This window comes from Zonotrichia albicollis, chromosome 4 (assembly GCF_047830755.1).
Source record: "Zonotrichia albicollis isolate bZonAlb1 chromosome 4, bZonAlb1.hap1, whole genome shotgun sequence".
NCBI classification, from domain to species: Eukaryota; Metazoa; Chordata; class Aves; order Passeriformes; family Passerellidae; genus Zonotrichia; species Zonotrichia albicollis.
Genome location: NC_133822.1, coordinates 34,293,527 through 34,311,016, shown reverse-complemented (window position 1 = coordinate 34,311,016; position 17,490 = coordinate 34,293,527). Strand labels below are relative to the sequence as shown.

Here is a 17,490-nt window from a genome sequence, read left to right as displayed (position 1 = left end):
GCTCCTTTTGAGGGGCGGGTTGGTGGTAGAAGATGGACATTCCTCCATCACATCCAGCTACAGAATTCTACAATGGTTTGGGCTGGAAGGGGCCTTAAAGGTTATCTGGTCCAAACCTCCCTGCAATGAGCAGGGACATCTTCAACTAGATCAGCCTGCTCAGAGCCCTGTCCAACCTGACTTTGGATCTTTCCAGGGATGGGCCATCTCTGTTTTAGGAAGATGAGTTGCAGTGCCAGCACAGCTGGAACCTTAGCTCTCCAGTTCATTCTGGGTGCAGGAATCTCCTCGCTGTGTTGTGTCAAATACATCCTTATTTGTCAGCCCCAGGAGATCTTGAGGGTGCCCCATGTGTGGGAGGCACCAAACCACCCAGCTCTGGCTTCCACTGATACCATTGCCTTGGGTTTGCATCCTCTTCTGTACCACAAACAATAGTGGATTAAGGCCCATGTTCATTATAATAACACAGATGAATTTTCACAAAATTAATATAAATTAAATTTTGAAACTCCATTTCTAGAAAAAAAACTGAAATAAAAATTCATGGAATGAAATCTCAAAATTTCATGAAACTTAGTGACATTTTGAAATTTCATGAAGTGAAATTAACATTATGAAATTAAATGTAATTAAATGAAATTAAATGGAGAAATGAAATGAAGCTTGATGAAATGAAACGAAGCGACAAGTCAAGTTTTCATGACATTAGGTGAAATGTAGTTGAATGAAATGGGATGAAGTGAAATAAACATTATCTGTTATGACCGAAGTTCCCCACAAACCCCGCTAGATGGTTTACTCGGTCTTGTTTTTCTGCGCATCGGTGCCCGCGCACCTTTTTGGACGCGCTCGCCGCCCGTAGTGCCGCGCGCCCTCTCGCGAGACCGAAGGCCGGGGCGCTTATAAAGGCTGCGCGCGGCGCGGGCGGCCCTTCCGGCCCGGCGCGTGGACAAGATGGTGGGTGCGGAGGGCTCGGGCCTGGCCGCGCATCCCGCGGGCATCGCCGCCATCCCGGCCCCGTCTGCCGCGTGGCCCCGCGCCCGCCGCCCCTGGCACCTGCGGGACGCCGTGCGGGGCTCATGGCGGGGCGTGGGCCCGGCGTTGTGCCGGGAGGCCGGGCGGGCCAGCGCGGGGCCGGGCGGGGAGCGGGGTGTGCGTGGCGCGGGCAGCTGTGGGGGCATTTGGGGCGCTTTTTTGTATGGGGGTGACGACTTCTCTCTAGAGAGCTCCTGTGGTTGTGGCCTTTTTGGGGATTTAAACTTCGCTTAGGGTAACTCTTGTGGAGTATTTTTTTTCTTACATAAATGCGTGCTCTTTTTAGTTCCGTGTACAGCTGCACGGTATTTTTCTTTAATTTGCGTGTGGGATTGGATGGGTAGATACGTCTTTGGCCTGAAAGTTCTCCGGGTGGAAGTCAGTCTCTAATGGTTCTCAGGCTGCAGGGGTGGTACTCAAGGAGAAGATCTTAGGAAAAAATTCTGCTCTTCCGCCCAGAGCAACTGGCTCCAAGGCGGGTGTTGAGATGCTGCTTTACTGCAGTTTTTCAAACCGAAATTGTCTCTGTAAAGCTTTTTTTGGTACCGATTCATTTAAAAATGTGAAGCCGTCTGTGCTGCGTTTTTTGGACTTGTGGGGTGGACTGAGCTTGTAGTGGCATGCTGTGGCCAAATTGCAGCTTCTGTAGTTCCGTGGCCAGAGTGGGACTAAGCTTGAAAGGGGCATTAAAGAAATCTGAGAAGTTCATAGTTAATGCGTGGGGATTGCATTCCTGTAACATAATAGAATTCAGAAGCCCAGCAGGTGATAGGGGGAATTTCCAGAATGCAGAATGCCTCGGATATGTGTAATATTCGTGTTCTCAGGCAAGGACAGAGCTGGCCTTGGCCCCGAGGGGGCCCAAGCAAGGCTCTGCAGCAAGCACTGAGTGCCGGTTGTCTCTCTGCAGTCTCACCGCAAGTTCTCGGCCCCGAGGCACGGCTCCCTGGGCTTCCTGCCCCGCAAGCGCAGCAGCCGGCACCGCGGCAAGGTCAAGAGCTTTCCCAAAGATGACCCCAGCAAGCCCGTCCATCTCACCGCCTTCCTGGGCTACAAGGCTGGCATGACCCACATTGTCCGCGAGGTGGACAGACCTGGATCCAGTATGTATTAATGTTCTCTTGGAACGGGAGGTGGGCTTGGTCAGGAGTGGTCACACGTGGCCCTTTCAGCAGCAGCTCTGGGTTCTAGTCCTAGCTTGGCTTCAGCCTGTTCCAAGTCCAAGTAGGAGGTGTATTTCTGCTGTAACCACTGGTTTGGTTTAGCTGCACCTTGAGATGGCTCTTCTGGATGGGGGACATCAGTCATCCGCATTCGGTGTTTTTTTGGAGATTGTCCAGTCCTTGCTGCCATCCATTTTGCCTATCCAGCTTGGCTGACCTTTCTCCTGGGCCAGCCTCAAAGTTTTGCAAGACATTAAGTAATGATTTCAGAGTTGGTTGCTTTATCCTGCGCCATCTCTGTGAAAAGACCTCGAGTCTTTTAACCTTTCACATGGAGGGCTTGGGACTGAGGAAAAACAGGTGGTGTTAGAAGAGTTGCTGCTGGAATTAATTGTGCTGTGTTTCTGTTTCCATCCAGAGGTGAACAAGAAGGAGGTGGTGGAGGCAGTCACTATAATAGAGACCCCTCCCATGGTCATCGTGGGCATCGTGGGGTACGTGCAGACTCCTCGTGGTCTCCGTAGCTTCAAGACCATCTTTGCTGAGCACATCAGCGATGAGTGCAAGCGCCGCTTCTACAAGAACTGGTGAGACTGCAGGGCCTGGCCTGCTCTCAGGCCATGATTTCTGTTTTTACTGTTGGGCTGCAATGATCCTAGCGTGGCTTTTTAGCAGTTAGTGTTTAGCTGTGACAGGCTGGCCTAATAATGGGCTAGGCTGTAGGAGTGGCACCATAGTGAGGGTGCGCCATAACTTTAGGTGGTGCTGGTGCGAGTGTTGTGCGTTTGGCTTTGCCCAGGCGCTCCCTAACAGGCTACACGTGATGATACTTCGACGGGCGGACATAAGGAAATCGCCTCTGGTGCTTGTTGATGAGTGTCGAGTCCTGACTGTAGCCCTGTTCTCTCAGGAGAGGGGAAGACAAGTGTCACTTGTGATTGCCATTCCAGGCGCTGTTGTTGTGATTGAAAGTGTGCGTTTGCCCAAGTGTGGCTCCAGCGTGTCTGGAGCTTCCAGCCTGTTTATGAACTTGGCAGGCTGAAAAGACGTCAGAATGGAGCAATAAGGTTCTCAAGGGTGTTTTAGTGACAGCCTTGCTGTTGGGCACACAAGGGGGGGAAATTAGGGTATTTTGAAGCAGATCGCAGTCATCTCGTAATAGCTTTAAAGATCTGTTTTTTTTCTGTTATTGTTTGACATCTCCTTACAGTCTTTTGTTTTCTGTAGCGTGAATGTTAATGTGCTTTGGAATTCATGGCAGCTCCGCTCAGCTTTGGCAATTTTGCCACTGTCTGATGAGCTCCAGGCTCCGCTTGCCAGTGGAAAAGAGTCATTAGAAGCTGGCAATGAGCCAAAGCCAACTGAGGTGGCAACTCCTTCCGCTCACCCCACTTCCCTGGGGATTGATGAAGGGCTTAGCCAAACCTTGTCTCTGCTCTGCTCCTGAAGGCACAAATCCAAGAAGAAGGCCTTCACCAAATACTGCAAGAAGTGGCAAGATGAGGAGGGCAAAAAGCAGTTGGAGAAAGATTTCAATAGCATGAAGAAGTACTGCCAGGTTATTAGAGTCATGGCTCACACTCAGGTAAGTAATTGCGTGTGGGCTCAGGTATGTTGGAAACTGCTGAGAGAGCAAGCTTGAAACTTGATCCATCTCTGTAGGGAGATTTCTGCCCTCCCCTGCAGCTTGACACTGTCTATTCAGCACACTCATTCTCTGCAGAGCTGTACTCACTGGATGTTTGAGGGGCCTTGGCAACCATTGGCTGGTTTTGAAGGAGTGTCCAAAAGAGACTGAGCTGTAGTAGGAACTTTTTAGCCTCAGTTGTTTGCTGATAACTGAGCTGTAGTAGGAACTTTTTGGCCTCAGTTGTTTGCTGATACTGTGTAGACCTAGACTCTTAATTTTAGCTACAAATAAAACCTGAACATTGAACTCAGGGGTTTGTGTGCTCAGCATCGTTTCAGGCTGCATTCTCTTGGGATTGCAAGCACTCAGACTTTTGGCAGCTTCTCTTGCTCAGCTGGAGGAGGTCTTCTGCTGAGTGATGTGGTGTCTCCCCAGCTGTCAGTGCTTTAACTTCCTTGGGAGATGGATTAAATCTTTTGAGTTGGCTCTAATTGCAGTACGATGGCAGATTTTAATAGAATTAATTTCCTGTAGTAGACAGTACAGATAGTGTTGCAGCCTGTATTGATTCTATCACCAGTTCCCTGTGCTAAATACAGGAGAAGTAACTGTAAGTACAGTCCAACCCAAAGCAGCCTTAAGTGTGGCAGGCTTTTATCAAATAATCAGAGCAGTTTGGGTTGGAAGGGACCTTAAGGATCATCCGGGTCCAACCCCCATGCTCTGGGCAGGGGCACCTTCCACTACACCAGGTTGCTCAGGCCCTGTCAAACCTGACTGAACAGTTGAAAGGGGAAGAGGGGCTTCCAGAGCTTTTCTGGGCAGCCTGTGCCAGTGAGTCACGAACCTCATATTAAAAATAATCCTTAGGTCCAATTTAAATCCACTCTGTTACAGTTTAAAACTATTGCCCCTTGTTTCATGTTATTCCTCAGTTAAATTTTGTTGATGGCTGTGAGGTTAGAGAACTCTGTGCTACTGTGGGTGGCATATAACTTCCACGTGCAATGACTTGCAAACCACTAAACAACTTTCCCCCTTGTTGTAGGGACTTCTTTAAGTTCTGTATTTTGGAAAAAGGATACTAGAGAAATATATTGGGCCAGGGCTAAAAGGAGGCTGGGCTTACAGGGTCCATTGCAGAGTAGCAGGAGCTGAATGTCATATTTTCTGTGTCCTAGATGCGTTTGCTCCCCCTGAGGCAGAAGAAGTCTCACCTGATGGAGATCCAGGTGAATGGTGGCACTGTTGCTGAGAAGGTGGATTGGGCCCGGGAGAAGCTGGAGCAGCAGGTGCCTGTGTCAACAGTCTTTGGCCAGGATGAGATGATAGATGTCATTGGAGTCACCAAGGGCAAGGGATATAAAGGTAAACATGGAAGTCTTTCTCTTTGTGATAGGATACAGTTTTTAATGAAATGTTGGCCTTGTGTTTTCATAAGTGCATGTACCAAGAGCTGGGTAGGTGAATCTGTAGTGCTGTCACAGTTCAATGATGAGACCATGGAATGAGCGCTGGGCACAGCGCCTGACACCCGTGAGGAGTCATTCCATGCTGCCTTCCTTCTGAGAACACAGCCCGGGGAGGGACCTTCTCCGGGAAATGGGGATTCCTGGGACGCTGTGTCTGAGCTTCCCTTTTGTTGCCTGGGGACTGCAGCTTGACAAGGTGCCTTAAACTGTGATTGAAGACTGAAGTGACATCTCAGCTTGACAGAGGCTGCTTTGGTCCCTTGCAGGTGTCACCAGCCGCTGGCACACCAAGAAGCTGCCGCGCAAGACTCACCGTGGCCTGCGCAAGGTGGCATGCATCGGCGCCTGGCACCCCGCCCGCGTGGCCTTCTCCGTGGCCCGGGCGGGCCAGAAGGGCTACCACCACCGCACCGAGATCAACAAGAAGGTTGGTGTCTCAGCTGCTGGCCAGGAGCGAGAGCTGCCTGATGTCACTTGCTCTGTGACGGGGAACAGACAGCGTGGGGAGTTGTGCTTGGGGTGTTTTGCTGTGTTAGAATGTTGTCTTGGGGATAGTGGCCGTGGTTAGTTATGTTATATAACTAAAATTCTTGGATGGCCACGTGTTTCCCAAGTGCAGCAGACTGTTTTCTCTGATGCTTTGTAGAATTCCTGACATTTTATCTGATGAAAGGTTCTTTCTCCTACCTTTTGCTAAGTAGACTTTATGTTTTTAGATTTACAAGATTGGCCAAGGTTACCAAATCAAGGATGGAAAGCTGATCAAAAACAATGCATCAACTGATTATGACTTGTCTGATAAGAGCATTAACCCTCTGGTGAGTTGCTGCAGCTCTGTGCCAGGAGTTTGCTCATAAGCTGCAATCCTAAGAGGCAAATGGGCCCTGGTACAAGACACAAAGTTATCAAATGAAGAGCTCTTGAATAAGTCAGCTGCTGTTGAAGGTGGTGGTGTTTAGTCAGCCTCAGTATTGATTTGTATGCCATGGAATTTAATTTGTTATGCAGTAATAGGACAGGGATGTTGCAAACCTTGAATGGTACTTGTACAAGGAATAACTTAGGGAAAGGAGCTTTTGCTGTTTCGTCAGCCTCTTCTGCTGTTCTTAATAAAAGCCCTACAGCAATAAGTAGACAGCTGCATAAGAAACTTGACCAGTGAAAGGCAATACTGGAAACAGGATTTCAGTGGATGTGGGAATGGCCGCGGCCCAGAAATGGTGTGGATCTGTAGGCAGATGTGATCACTGGTCCTGCTTGGTACAGAGCACTGACTGTTCTCTCCTTTTCCAGGGAGGCTTTGTCCACTATGGTGAGGTGACCAATGACTTCATCATGGTGAAGGGCTGTGTTGTGGGCACCAAGAAGAGGGTCCTGACCCTGCGCAAGGTGAGTGGTGGGGTGGAACAGTTAAAGGGAGCTGTGCTGTTCTCTGGTGCAGGTGGGGTGTGTGCTGTTCTGGGGAATCATGTGGCTTGCTAGAAAGAAAAGCCTTCCACACAAACCCACCTCGTAATAAAGGCCTTGGGAGTGGCCTGAGGTCATTTCTGCAGGTGTAGTGATGGACATGATTAAGGCTTGAGAAATCTTGTGGGCAGAAGGGCCCTGGTGGAGTGGGGCTTGTGCTGCAGGGAGCTGGCCAGTCTTCAGCCTGGGAGGTCAAAGGTGCAGGGTAGATGGCTCATGGTCAGGTGTTCTTGCACATGGTAGCAGCTGAGGTCTGGGGTCAGAGGGACCGAGGGGGCATTAGCCATGGAGGGGACAAGAAGTAGCCAGGGTACTGGAGGCTAAAAGGGCACTGCTGCTGCTGCATACTCACCTGGCATCTCTCTTTTTAGTCCCTGCTTGTGCAGACCAAGCGCCGGGCCCTGGAGAAGATTGACTTGAAGTTCATTGACACAACCTCCAAATTTGGTCATGGCCGCTTCCAGACGGCTGAGGAGAAGAAGGCTTTCATGGTAAGGGCTTTTTCTGACACATTTATTGCTGTACCCCACTGGCTTATCTTCGAGCTCATGGCAGCTGATAGCTTGGCCTTTGAGCTGTCATGTGGCCAAAGTTCCTGTGAAACAGAAACTTCACTTGAGAGGCCTCTTCCTGCCAGCTTGGTTTATAACTGCAGTAGGCCTGTGGGGGTCTCTGTTCCCCAGTGACAGCTCTCTGTGTCTGAGGGATGGTGGATGCCATGTTAGGGCACAAGTTGTTCAGTGTTGAAGCACGAAACAAGCACCGCTCCATTTCCTCTAAGAGCAGCTCGTGAGGAGGGTGCTCCCAGTGGTGGCATTCCCAGTTTGTCACTGGCTGGAGAAGGCAGCCAGGAGCTCTGAAGGCCCTGGAGCGGTGCCGTGCTCAGGGCCCAGCAGGAGCTTCCCCACCAGGTGGCACCAGTGTTGTGCTCAGGAGCAGCCGCAGTCACCCAGCCAGCCCAGAGGGCTGCTCCGTGTCCAGCCTTTCCCAGAACCTCTGCCGGTGGGGTTGGGGCATGGGCTTTCCAGTGGGTTGCAGCATGGAGGCCTTTTTTTGCCTTGATTTCTTTACAGCTTTTGGGATTGGGATGTTATTTATGTCTTGTGCGGGCTGCTGTTTACATGGCTTGTTTTTTTGTGGGTTTTTTTCAGGGACCACTCAAGAAGGATCGCATTGCAAAAGAGGAGGCAGCCTAATGGGTGGAATGGTCCTATGGCCTGTGTGCTCTCAGACCAAAAAATAAATATTTTAAAGAAGTTAATTTTGCCTCTTGCTATATACGTTGCTGTGTCAAGCCTGGTACTCTGACTGCAGGTTCTACATCTGGATCAAACCAAAGAAGCATGTAAAGGTTTAGCTCATGAGCATCTGCCTTATAGCAGCAGGGTTGCTCTAAAAAAAAAATGAAGCTGCTGTTGATGGTTTTGCCGAGCAGAGATTGTGGGTCAGAGCAGGATGTCTCTGGGTTGTGTGAAATAGTGAAGCAGCAGGGGCCCAAAATGTGTTTGCAGTTGCTGAGATATTAGTCCATCTGTCAGGCCGCAGCTGGGTGGACAGAGAGCTTTGAGTCAAATGGGTTGTGAAATAGCCCAGACATTAGAACCACTAAATTTTAGGTAGCTGGTGGGTGCTGGCTGTTGCCATGGAAACCTTCCAGTGTCTGTATGGCAGGGACTGTAGCCTGCACATTTTGCAAATAGAGTTTGTTGCTCTCCCTGAGAGCAGCAGAAGGCAGCAGATACACTAAAAAATCCCAGCCTTGCAACAGCTGGGTTTTTCAGAATTGCATGCAGTTTCCCTGCTGAAGGGTGGCAGGAGGCAGGCCTGCCTGGGCAGGGAGGGGCTTGATCTGCATCCACCCTCTGAGAGGTGGGAGAGCTGTGAGTGCCGCTGGTGTTGTGTTACTGCCTGGCCTAAAATACCCTGCTGGCTCCCAGGGAGAGCTTTGGTGTGTCCTTCCCTGACCATAATTGGAGACGTGGCAGCAATTGAGGCAGTTACTGCAGACTTTCACACCAAAGTGTAGCACTGCCCTGAAACAGACCTGGGTTGGCCCTGCTTGCTCTTATCTAAAGTGGAGAAAAGTGGGATGTAGAGATTTTTTCATGTGGTGGTGAACGAGAGCCTTCTAAGAGTTAAAAGGTGGCAAGAAGGAGGAAAAACATTTACCTTGTTTCCCTAGAAACCAGACTGGGTGACTGAATGAGCTGCCTGGCTCACTGTCAGCCTCATTTAACACATGAACCTGCTGGCTGATTTCAGCCAAGTGAAATAAGGGAGAAATAATAAGTAATTCTTTTTCCCTTGTCACAAGTCTCAAGTTGGCAGGTAGGTGGAGAAGATCCTTAAATTAGTATTCCTCTGATGCAGAAAAGTGGAATTCCCAATCTCTGTCCAGCCTGAGCCTGCAGTTTAATGGGCAGCTCTGAGGAGTGAGGTTGTTTCCCCTCCACCTGTTAGCCTTAGGTGGGCTTTTCACTTTTTCAAGCTGGTATGTACTAGCTGGCTCGGGAGGGCATGGCTCTGAGCCAGCCCTGCCTGCTGCTGCTTCTGTCTCGCCAGTCAGATGCATCCAAGGGAATTGGGATTATCAGGATAAAAGGGTGTGCTGGGGGTGAGCATCCGTGACAAACTCTGGACTACCTTGATGAAAATCTCTAAAAGCACCTAATCATACCATACCTTGTGGTGGGAGCTCTGGGATGTTGCTGATTTTAAGTGACAATGATAGCAGAGGGAATTTTTAGTTAAATTGGCACTTAAGTAGGTGGGAGCAGTCCTGGAGGAATGTCATTGTTGAAGATGCTCGGCGTGTGTCTGGCAGGAAGAGTTTCTTTGTCTTGGAACCCAGTGCCAGACTTGGATTTGTTTATTTTTGAAGCGATTGTTGCTGACTGATAAAACAGCGAATAGTGAGGGGGGAAAAAAAAACCCACAAAAGCGGTTTCCTGGAATCCTAGGGACATCCAGCGTCAGGAGATGGCGCTCCTTCCTCTGCAGATACTTGTCACCGAGGGCTTGCTGGTGGGACTGGCCTGGGGAAAAGCCCTGCTTAGCCCCGGGGCACCCGGGCTGTGTGTGTCCCCTCAGCCTCCCTTAGTGCTCCCTGGAACTCCACGATAACTCCCGGCCGCCTTGCTGGGCAGCTCCTGGGAACCTGCTGTGGGAGGTCCCTGCCAAGCCGTGTGTCTGGGGAGTGAAGCCATGGGTTCCAAGCTTTGGCAAAGTCTCCCACTCCTGAAGCCTGCACCCACCCTGCACCTCTCATCTCCCAGCCCTCCTGCTCCTGCAATGCACTCGTCCTCTGTTTTAGGGGCAATCCCCAGTGCAACAGGCACCAATTGTTGCAGATCACACATTAGTCCAGCAGCTCCTGAGAGCCAACATTTTTAGGGTGACTTATATTTATATTAAATTACTTTGAGTTTTTCATTTTGGCAGTGTCATCTCATATCCCACAGCTCCATGACTGCATCTTCCCTGCTCCAAAATGTCCAACAACATCCGAGTCCAGTCAGAAAAGATCCCACACCCTGGTGATGCTCAGACCAACCCGGGAGCCACAGGAGGACAGGGACAGCCCTGGCCCTGCTGAAATAAACAAAAAGCCGTGGGAACGTGCTCTGTCCCAGCTGGTGGGAGGGCTGTGGCTGGGAAGCGGGGCCGGGTTTCTCCCCCGGCAGCCGGTGCTCCCCAGCCCAGCTGCCGGCGGTGCGGGGCTGGGACCCGGGGCCGCTCCTCCAGCAGCATCTGGCCCCAGCCAGCGCTGCCGCCTCTCTTCCTCGCCGGAGATGAAACGAGATGCAGCTGTGATGCTGGAGCGGAGACCTTAGAAGTGTGTAAGGATGCCTGGGGGGCGAAAAAAAATTGGGTTCAAGTTGGAGGTCTTGGCTCCCGCAGAGAGCTTCACAAGTGGCCCAGCTGACACCCTGCCTTCCCAGCCCGGCCCCTGCCTTTGATCCCAGTGACAAGCAGGGAGCTTCAAGTATGCTCGCTGGGGAGCAGGGCTGAGGAAGGTGCCCCGGGGGAGCGGCCGGGTTCACGCACTGCACCGCGGCGCTTTTCTGCCGCAGCCGCTCCGCCAGCGCGCTGCTCCCAGGGCGGCGTGCTGCGTTTGATTTGCAGCCCCCCCGGCCCGAGGACTCCTTTTGTACCTGACAACTTGCTGGCTTCTCACCAACCCTTAGAAGTGCCTGTGGGACCTGGGGGCATGGATGTGGTGGGGAGTGGTTCCCCACAAAGGCACTCCCAGCGTGGGCCAGGGGGGTGGCAGGCAGCCCTGCTCCAGGACTGCAGCTCCCTGGGCCAAATCAAAGCCAAAGCTGAAGTGTCCCCATTCCCATGGCCACCAGGCCCTCTTGCCAGGGAGATGTCAGTAGTCCCGGTGCAGCACTGTTCCCTGGCTGGGCACAGGATTTATGGGAGCTCATGTGAGTTTTGGGAAGTCTTTTCATTCCTTCCCTCAGCACTGTGCTGGGGAAGGAATCACATGTTTCTGTGGCGGCCAATGGGCGCATGGGAGAAGACTAAATTTATCTTCTACAGCCTCCCAACTTCCCCAAAACTGTGTGGGACTGTCCTTCCTCCCTGGTAGGGACAGCTCCTGTGCCAGGGTCCCCTGGATGCCCAGGTGCCACCCAGCTCCCTACAAGCCCCAAAGCACTCCAATGTCAGGCAGCATTCTTGGTAGCATGTGTGGCATCAAATTCAAACCCAAGGACTGAATCAGGGAAAGACATACACCCAGATCTGGCTTGGAGATCTAAGGGACACCTCCCTGAGACTGTCCACCGGGCTCAGGCATCACTTCACACCCAAATGCCACATCACAGGCCTTTTAAAACATGTATTTTTAAACTTCTTTATTGACACCAGTGGTGGGAGAGACTGAATTAAGCCAACAGGGGCTGTTGCTGCTCAGGACAGCCCTGCAAGCAGGCAGTGAGAGAAACTACCCTCACATGTATCATTCCATAGGATAATTCCCCCTCACCTTTGCGGCTGGAGCTGTCTGCTGTGTGCTCTGCTCCTCTCTGCCACTGTCTCGAGGGGTAGATGGAAAGCAAAGCTCATTATTCCCCTTGGGAATCAGCCAGCAGCCGGGGCTCTGGCAGGCCAGGTCGGCGAGGAGCTGTTGATGGCAGAGGTATTTATAATCTTTGTTTGGTTCCAGCAAGGCTGGACGCCCACTCCCGCTTCCCTTCATACAATGAGATCAAACAGCTCCGGGACATTTCCTTGCTCCTTGCAGATGAAATTCTTGCATCTGCCGACCTGCTCCGCCCTGCCTGGGGCTGCAGCCTCTTCCTTCGCTCCAGGACCTGGAGGGTTGCTGCTGCTGTTTATTCTGCCCCTAAATTAGGGATTTGCTCATTTTTCCCACTCCATTCCCCACCATTTTCAGAGCTTATGGGCAAGGGGTAGAGGACTAGGACTGTGGCACCTTCCCTGCCTCAGCTTCCTTCCGTCTCCCACTTCTGAAGGACCTCAGCTGTGCTTGATGGGTCACATGTGAACTTTGCCCATGGATGTCACAGCAAATGGAGCAGGAAAGCAGGAGCTGGCACCTTACCCAAGGGCAAGGTGCCTGGCAGGAGTTTGTATCTGTCCCACACATCCATCCTCCTCTTTGGTGCCTGGCCCTGGTGACAAGCAGGGATAAGGAGATGATGAGGTTCTAGGAAGGCAGTACACCTGTGCTGGGCAGGTTATCTGCATCACAGATGATGTGGAGGCAGCATGTACATCCTTGCTGGAACCTCTTGCTGCTGGCCTCATCCCAGCCCAAGGCCCTTACCATGCAGCCATGTTGGGGATCTCATCAGACCTTTCCACAAAGGCCATTTTGTTCTGGGGATCACTCCCAGGTGCTCTGCAAGGGGAGACCCCACCACCACCACTGCAGCCAGGGATGCAGGAGACACAGCCCGCAGCATCTTGAGGGAGGTGACACTGAACACTGACAAAAGCTGACTGCTTGAGGCAGAGTGGAACCATCCCCTGGCACCGAGCCACTGGCAAATACCAGCCCAGATTCACCTGCCTCCTCTCCAAGAGGGGTTTTCCTGCCAGCAGGAACAGGCCCCAGGGATTCCAGCCAGCTGATGGAAGCTGTGGCTGACCACGCCCCAAGCCATGCCGTGCAGTCCTGTCCATCTCCCAAGGAGGTTTCCATTCCCCTCTCCAAGCAGGAGCCTTCCCAGGTGTCCCTGGTGTTGAGGGGCTGCTGGCGTGGCAGGGGAGCCTGGCTGTGGGCATGAGACACAGCTGCTTTTCATGTCCGCCCTCACAGCACAGCTCACGCTCAATCTTTCAGCAGGTCCCTGTGATCTAGGGGTAAATTATGGGTGTCAGGTTTGGGGCAGCCAAGAGGGGATTTTGGAGGGGGGAGGTAGCAGGGAGCAGCACGTGTGAGTGGCTGGGGAAGGACAGAGCAGGGCGGTCCATAGCTGGATTTTGGTACCTTTACAGCATCTCCTGCTGGGGCACGGCAGGGTTTGGAGGGCCAAAAGGCATGTCAGCCCCACTTTGAGCCTTTGGCATCCCTTCTTCTTCACCCCAAAGGCAAGCCTCAGTAGTGTCCCCCCTGCCTTGCTGCTCCTCCTGCTCGCCCCAGGGTGCCGGGCCGGGTCTGTGCGGTGCGGAGCGCAGTGGGATGGGTGCCAGAGGAAGCAGCGGAGACGGCGGCGGGCCGGGGCCCAGGTGTGAGGGAGGGCACCCAGGTAGCGGGGCCGTGACTCAGCCCGCCGAGGGCAAGCACCGCGCTGCCCCGCTCCCGGGAGGGCTCCGCCGGGAAGCACACGCTGCTGGCCTCGCACTCACCAGCCTTTCGCTCCTCCTGCCCCGGGGCTGCAGGAGCACTGAGCTTTCACATTTAGTGCTTTTCATTTCCAAGGGAAAAAGCACTTCTTTCCCCTGGAGACCCAAGAGACACACGTATCCCAAAGATTTGCCGCCCCTGGGCCCAGTCTAGTGTTCAAATCTGATGGGGTCCAACCATGGAGACCCTTTCTCCTTGCAGACAACCTTCCCTCCTCCTTCTCTTTCTCTGCAAAGAGTTAAATCTCTCTCCAATTCGGCACCTTTTCCCCTCCCTCCTGCCCCCGGGATAATGTTTAACCGAGCTCATTGCTAATTAAATATCGATGACCTCAGGCAGGTTTTGTTATCGTCTGGAAACACCTGATGCATGTGTCACCAGAAAGAGTTTTTCTTGTCTCAAGTACACCGGCAATCCTTGAACTCGTGTTGGCTTTTCCCTTCGCAGCCCGCGGCCGCCCCTGCCCATGGGCACCACCGAGGCTCTGCTGGCACCCAGGCGACTTCGACTCGTGTGGGCTTGTTGTAGCCACTCCCAGCTGCAGGGGACAGGCATGGGGGGAAGGAAAGTTTTATTCCTCCTCTCCTTTCCCAAAGCATGGCCACTGCTGCCCACCATCCACAGCTGAACAAGCTCAGCTTGGACTTGGTGGATCTTCCTCTTCTGGGCTGAGTCTGTGCTTTCCTGCCTCCCGTGAGCATGGGGATGACCCATCTTGGGGTTTGGCTCTCCAAAGCATCTCCTGGGATTTCCCAGGGGAGCAGCAACATTCCACAAGGAAAATTCCCCATTCCTTCTTCTCCTATCCTCCAGGGCAGACTTGGAGCAACATTGCCAGGATGAGCAGGCAGGAGCCAAATCCCTTAAAGGCTGCAATGGAGAATGGGATAGGAAAAAAAGGGAGCAAAAGAGAAACAGTGAGAAAAGGGAGGCTGTGAAGGGTTACTGGGAGGGGGCTGTGAGTACATTTTAGGCAAGATGGACTTTTACAGGGCAGAGCCATATTCTAGATAGGTTTGGGACCTCTGTTCCCCTGAGCTGGATGTGTGGAAGTAGAGGGGACTCCTCAGGAACTGCATGGCAGCTGGTGTTTTCTGCCAGGTCCACCAGCCTTGTGAGCAGCCTCTGAACCTTTCTGCTCAAGGAGGTCTCTCAGCCCTGCAAAAATTCTCAAGTCTGATTTTCTTTGTGGCGAGGAGCAGAGGCTTTGCTGACATCGTTTTCACACTCTGCGGTATAAATAGCCAACCTGAAAAACAAAGGAAAACTCCCCATGAAGACCATGTAAGGCAGAGCTACAGTTGCACCATTTATTTATTCGCTCACCGTAGCTATTTCCTGCCTCTGTTGGTCAGAGACCTCCTGTGTTGGCCAAAAATCAGATTTCCTCCCTTGCCAGGAATTTATGGATCTGCAGCACTGATGGTAACAAGGGAATCACAACCCTTGGCCCTGACAGGACAAACTCCTGTTTACACTTGGCCTCAGTCCCACCAGTTGCTCCAAGGCCCAGCACATCTGCTGGGCATCTACAGAGCAGGGCAGTGGAGGAACAGCAAGGCCAGGCTGAGGCTGGAAGATCCAGTAAGGCTGGAGGAAGCAGTAAGGCTGGAGCACTGTCTTGCTCCCTCCATCAGCACTGCAAGTCTGGTGTTTGCTGGATGTTGCAGCAGGCAAGACTTCCTCAATTTCTCCTGGGTTGCACCACCTCCAAGCTACCCAGAGCCCTGGTGGGAAGCAGATGCCATGTTGGTGGAAAGGTTTCCAGGCCATAGCGCCAGGGGGTGTCCCTTGGGTGCACATTGAGTCAGTTTCTGCTGTCCCCCTGTCAGTTTGCAGGTGCCTGCCATGGAAAGCAAAGGGAGCGCTCGGTCAGGGACAAGCCCAGCACCTGGGAGGGGGAGGGCGGAGCAGACACGGACCCGGCTTGTTCAACAAGCTGGAGCGTGGCTGCAGATGCACCTTCTTCAGGCTCCAGCTGCTCTGCAGCTCTGCAGCTCCTTCCCAGTGCTTGTTGCTGCCTCCAGCCCTGCCAGCAGATCAGTCTGTGCATGTGCTCCTTCGCTCGCTCCAGGCACCGTCAGCCGCTCGCCCGGGTCCTGGTTCCCCTGCCCCAGCTGTGCTGGGAGGCGGCAGCTCCTCGTCAAGAAGGGGTGGCCAGCAGCTGGGGATGGGACCTCCTCCAGGAGATCCGGGCAAACATTTTGGGCCATGAGTGAGGGCTCCCCGAATTTCAGATCTAAGTGTGGGGCGCTAAGCAATCCCAGCTCTCCTTTGGGCATGCCTGGGTGGAGAGGTGGACACACAGGCCCAGGACTGCTGCATGGAGCATGTCTGCAGGCATTAGCTCCCTTGGTCCCACCTGTAAGCCAGAGCTGCCTCCAGCTCTGTTCATGGATGAAGACAGATTGCAGTTACCCTTGCCTGCTCCCCAAAAATGCTCTGTTCCCTGGGAAATGGAACTTGGATGGCAAGGGGGGACATGGCACAGTACCTCATTGCTCTGCTGACCAGTGATGGGGCAGCAGCTCGGAACAATGGGAACAGTGTCAGAGCTGCTTTGCCTGGCTACCATGGCTAAGGTGGGGGGATGGAAGTTCCCCTTTCTGGCTGCTCACTCCCCTGCCTGAAATCCCCCCTGTGCACGAGTAGCCACGGGAGCAGGGAAGAAGGGGATGGCAAAGGTTGGTGTGAGCTCTTTGGAGGGCTGACTCTAGGGAGGGTCCTGTCCAGAGGACTGTCTCCTTGGTCATTGTTATCAGGATAATTCTCCAGCCACTCGAATCCTGTTTTTGTGCTGGTGTTGCCTGGCTCTACGGGAGTGAGGGGGGAGAAACACAGGAAACGCTAGCGACGGAAGCAGAATCATCTCCTGGAGGGAACGAAGAGCTGCTGACGCCACTGAGGGGAACAAAGACATTCAGAAGGAGTTAGACATGAGCTTGTGCTGGAGACAGCCCAGACAGGTAGTCTCAGTCCCAGCTTATGGCACATCTCACATCGCTCCAGCAGGCTACCCCTCCATATCCCCCAGCCCAGACTCCTGCTCTGAGTTCTGGGGTGCAGAGAGACCTCGGGGTGAGGAGAGGAGGCAGCTGTGAACCAACACTGCCTGATGTTCTTGCCATGGAGAAGCCCTGGAGGGGATGACCTGTAGGGATGTCCCCTACTCTATCCCCAGCTGCTGCAAAAGCTTTGGCTGGTATGGTGGCCATGGGAACAGCACAACACTCGCTGGCAGCGTGGGCGCCTGCCTCACCACTGCCTCAGAGCTCTCCCCTCCATCCCCCCCAGTGCCGGGGGCTGTCCCCACGCCTTGCACACACAACAGGCCCTCTGTCCCACAGGCACAAAAGGAAACTCTGAGTAAAAAGGTCAGAGGGCCTCGCATCCCTCTCACCCAGGGCCAGGAAGAGCATGCAAACCCTGGCTCAGCAAGGTCACAAGCTGTCCCTGTCCTCATCCCCATCCATGGCACATTCCAGGTCCTAGGGAAGCCCCCATGTGCTTCCTCTCTGGAAGGTGCAAGTCAGGAGTGCTGCATCCCAAGTGCCAAGGGATCTTTCATGTGGCTCTGGGGCAGGAACTCCACTCTCCCAGAACAGAGACCTTGGGGTCTCTGGCCCTTTGGGGTGCAAGAGCCTCAGCCAGGCTGGGCTGGGGTGCTCTCTAAGTCCTGGCCTTGCCTGTGGCAGTGGAGTGTGATGACAGTGGACATAGCTTTCTCCTCAACACACTTGTGCCAAGGTAATTCGCCCCATCCAGCTCCCACATCCCTAATTCCAAGAAGAGCATATGTACCTGTCAGTAATGTAGACACATTTTGTGTTACAAGGGGCAGTGTTCACATCTCAGATCCTTCTGTGGCTCAGGAGTGAGAGCCCATTCCAGCTCCATCAG

The 17,490-nt window shown here is 53.0% G+C and overlaps 1 protein-coding gene and 1 non-coding gene across 2 annotated transcripts; both read left to right on the top strand.

The window, feature by feature from the left end:
- The first annotated feature begins 826 nt into the window (after positions 1-826).
- Positions 827-8,031, top strand: RPL3 (ribosomal protein L3). Its single transcript, XM_005488639.4, has 10 exons — positions 827-960; positions 1,949-2,141; positions 2,620-2,788; positions 3,651-3,786; positions 5,013-5,199; positions 5,570-5,730; positions 6,020-6,121; positions 6,597-6,692; positions 7,142-7,261; positions 7,922-8,031. The coding sequence occupies exons 1-10, from the start codon at positions 958-960 to the stop codon at positions 7,964-7,966; spliced, it is 1,212 nt and encodes a 403-aa protein (XP_005488696.1). The 5' UTR covers positions 827-957; the 3' UTR covers positions 7,967-8,031.
- LOC113459481 (small nucleolar RNA U83B) lies at positions 5,315-5,407 on the top strand. The gene has a single exon (XR_003380742.1). It is a non-coding gene; the product is annotated as a small nucleolar RNA U83B (small nucleolar RNA).
- Positions 8,032-17,490: the final 9,459 nt, after the last annotated feature.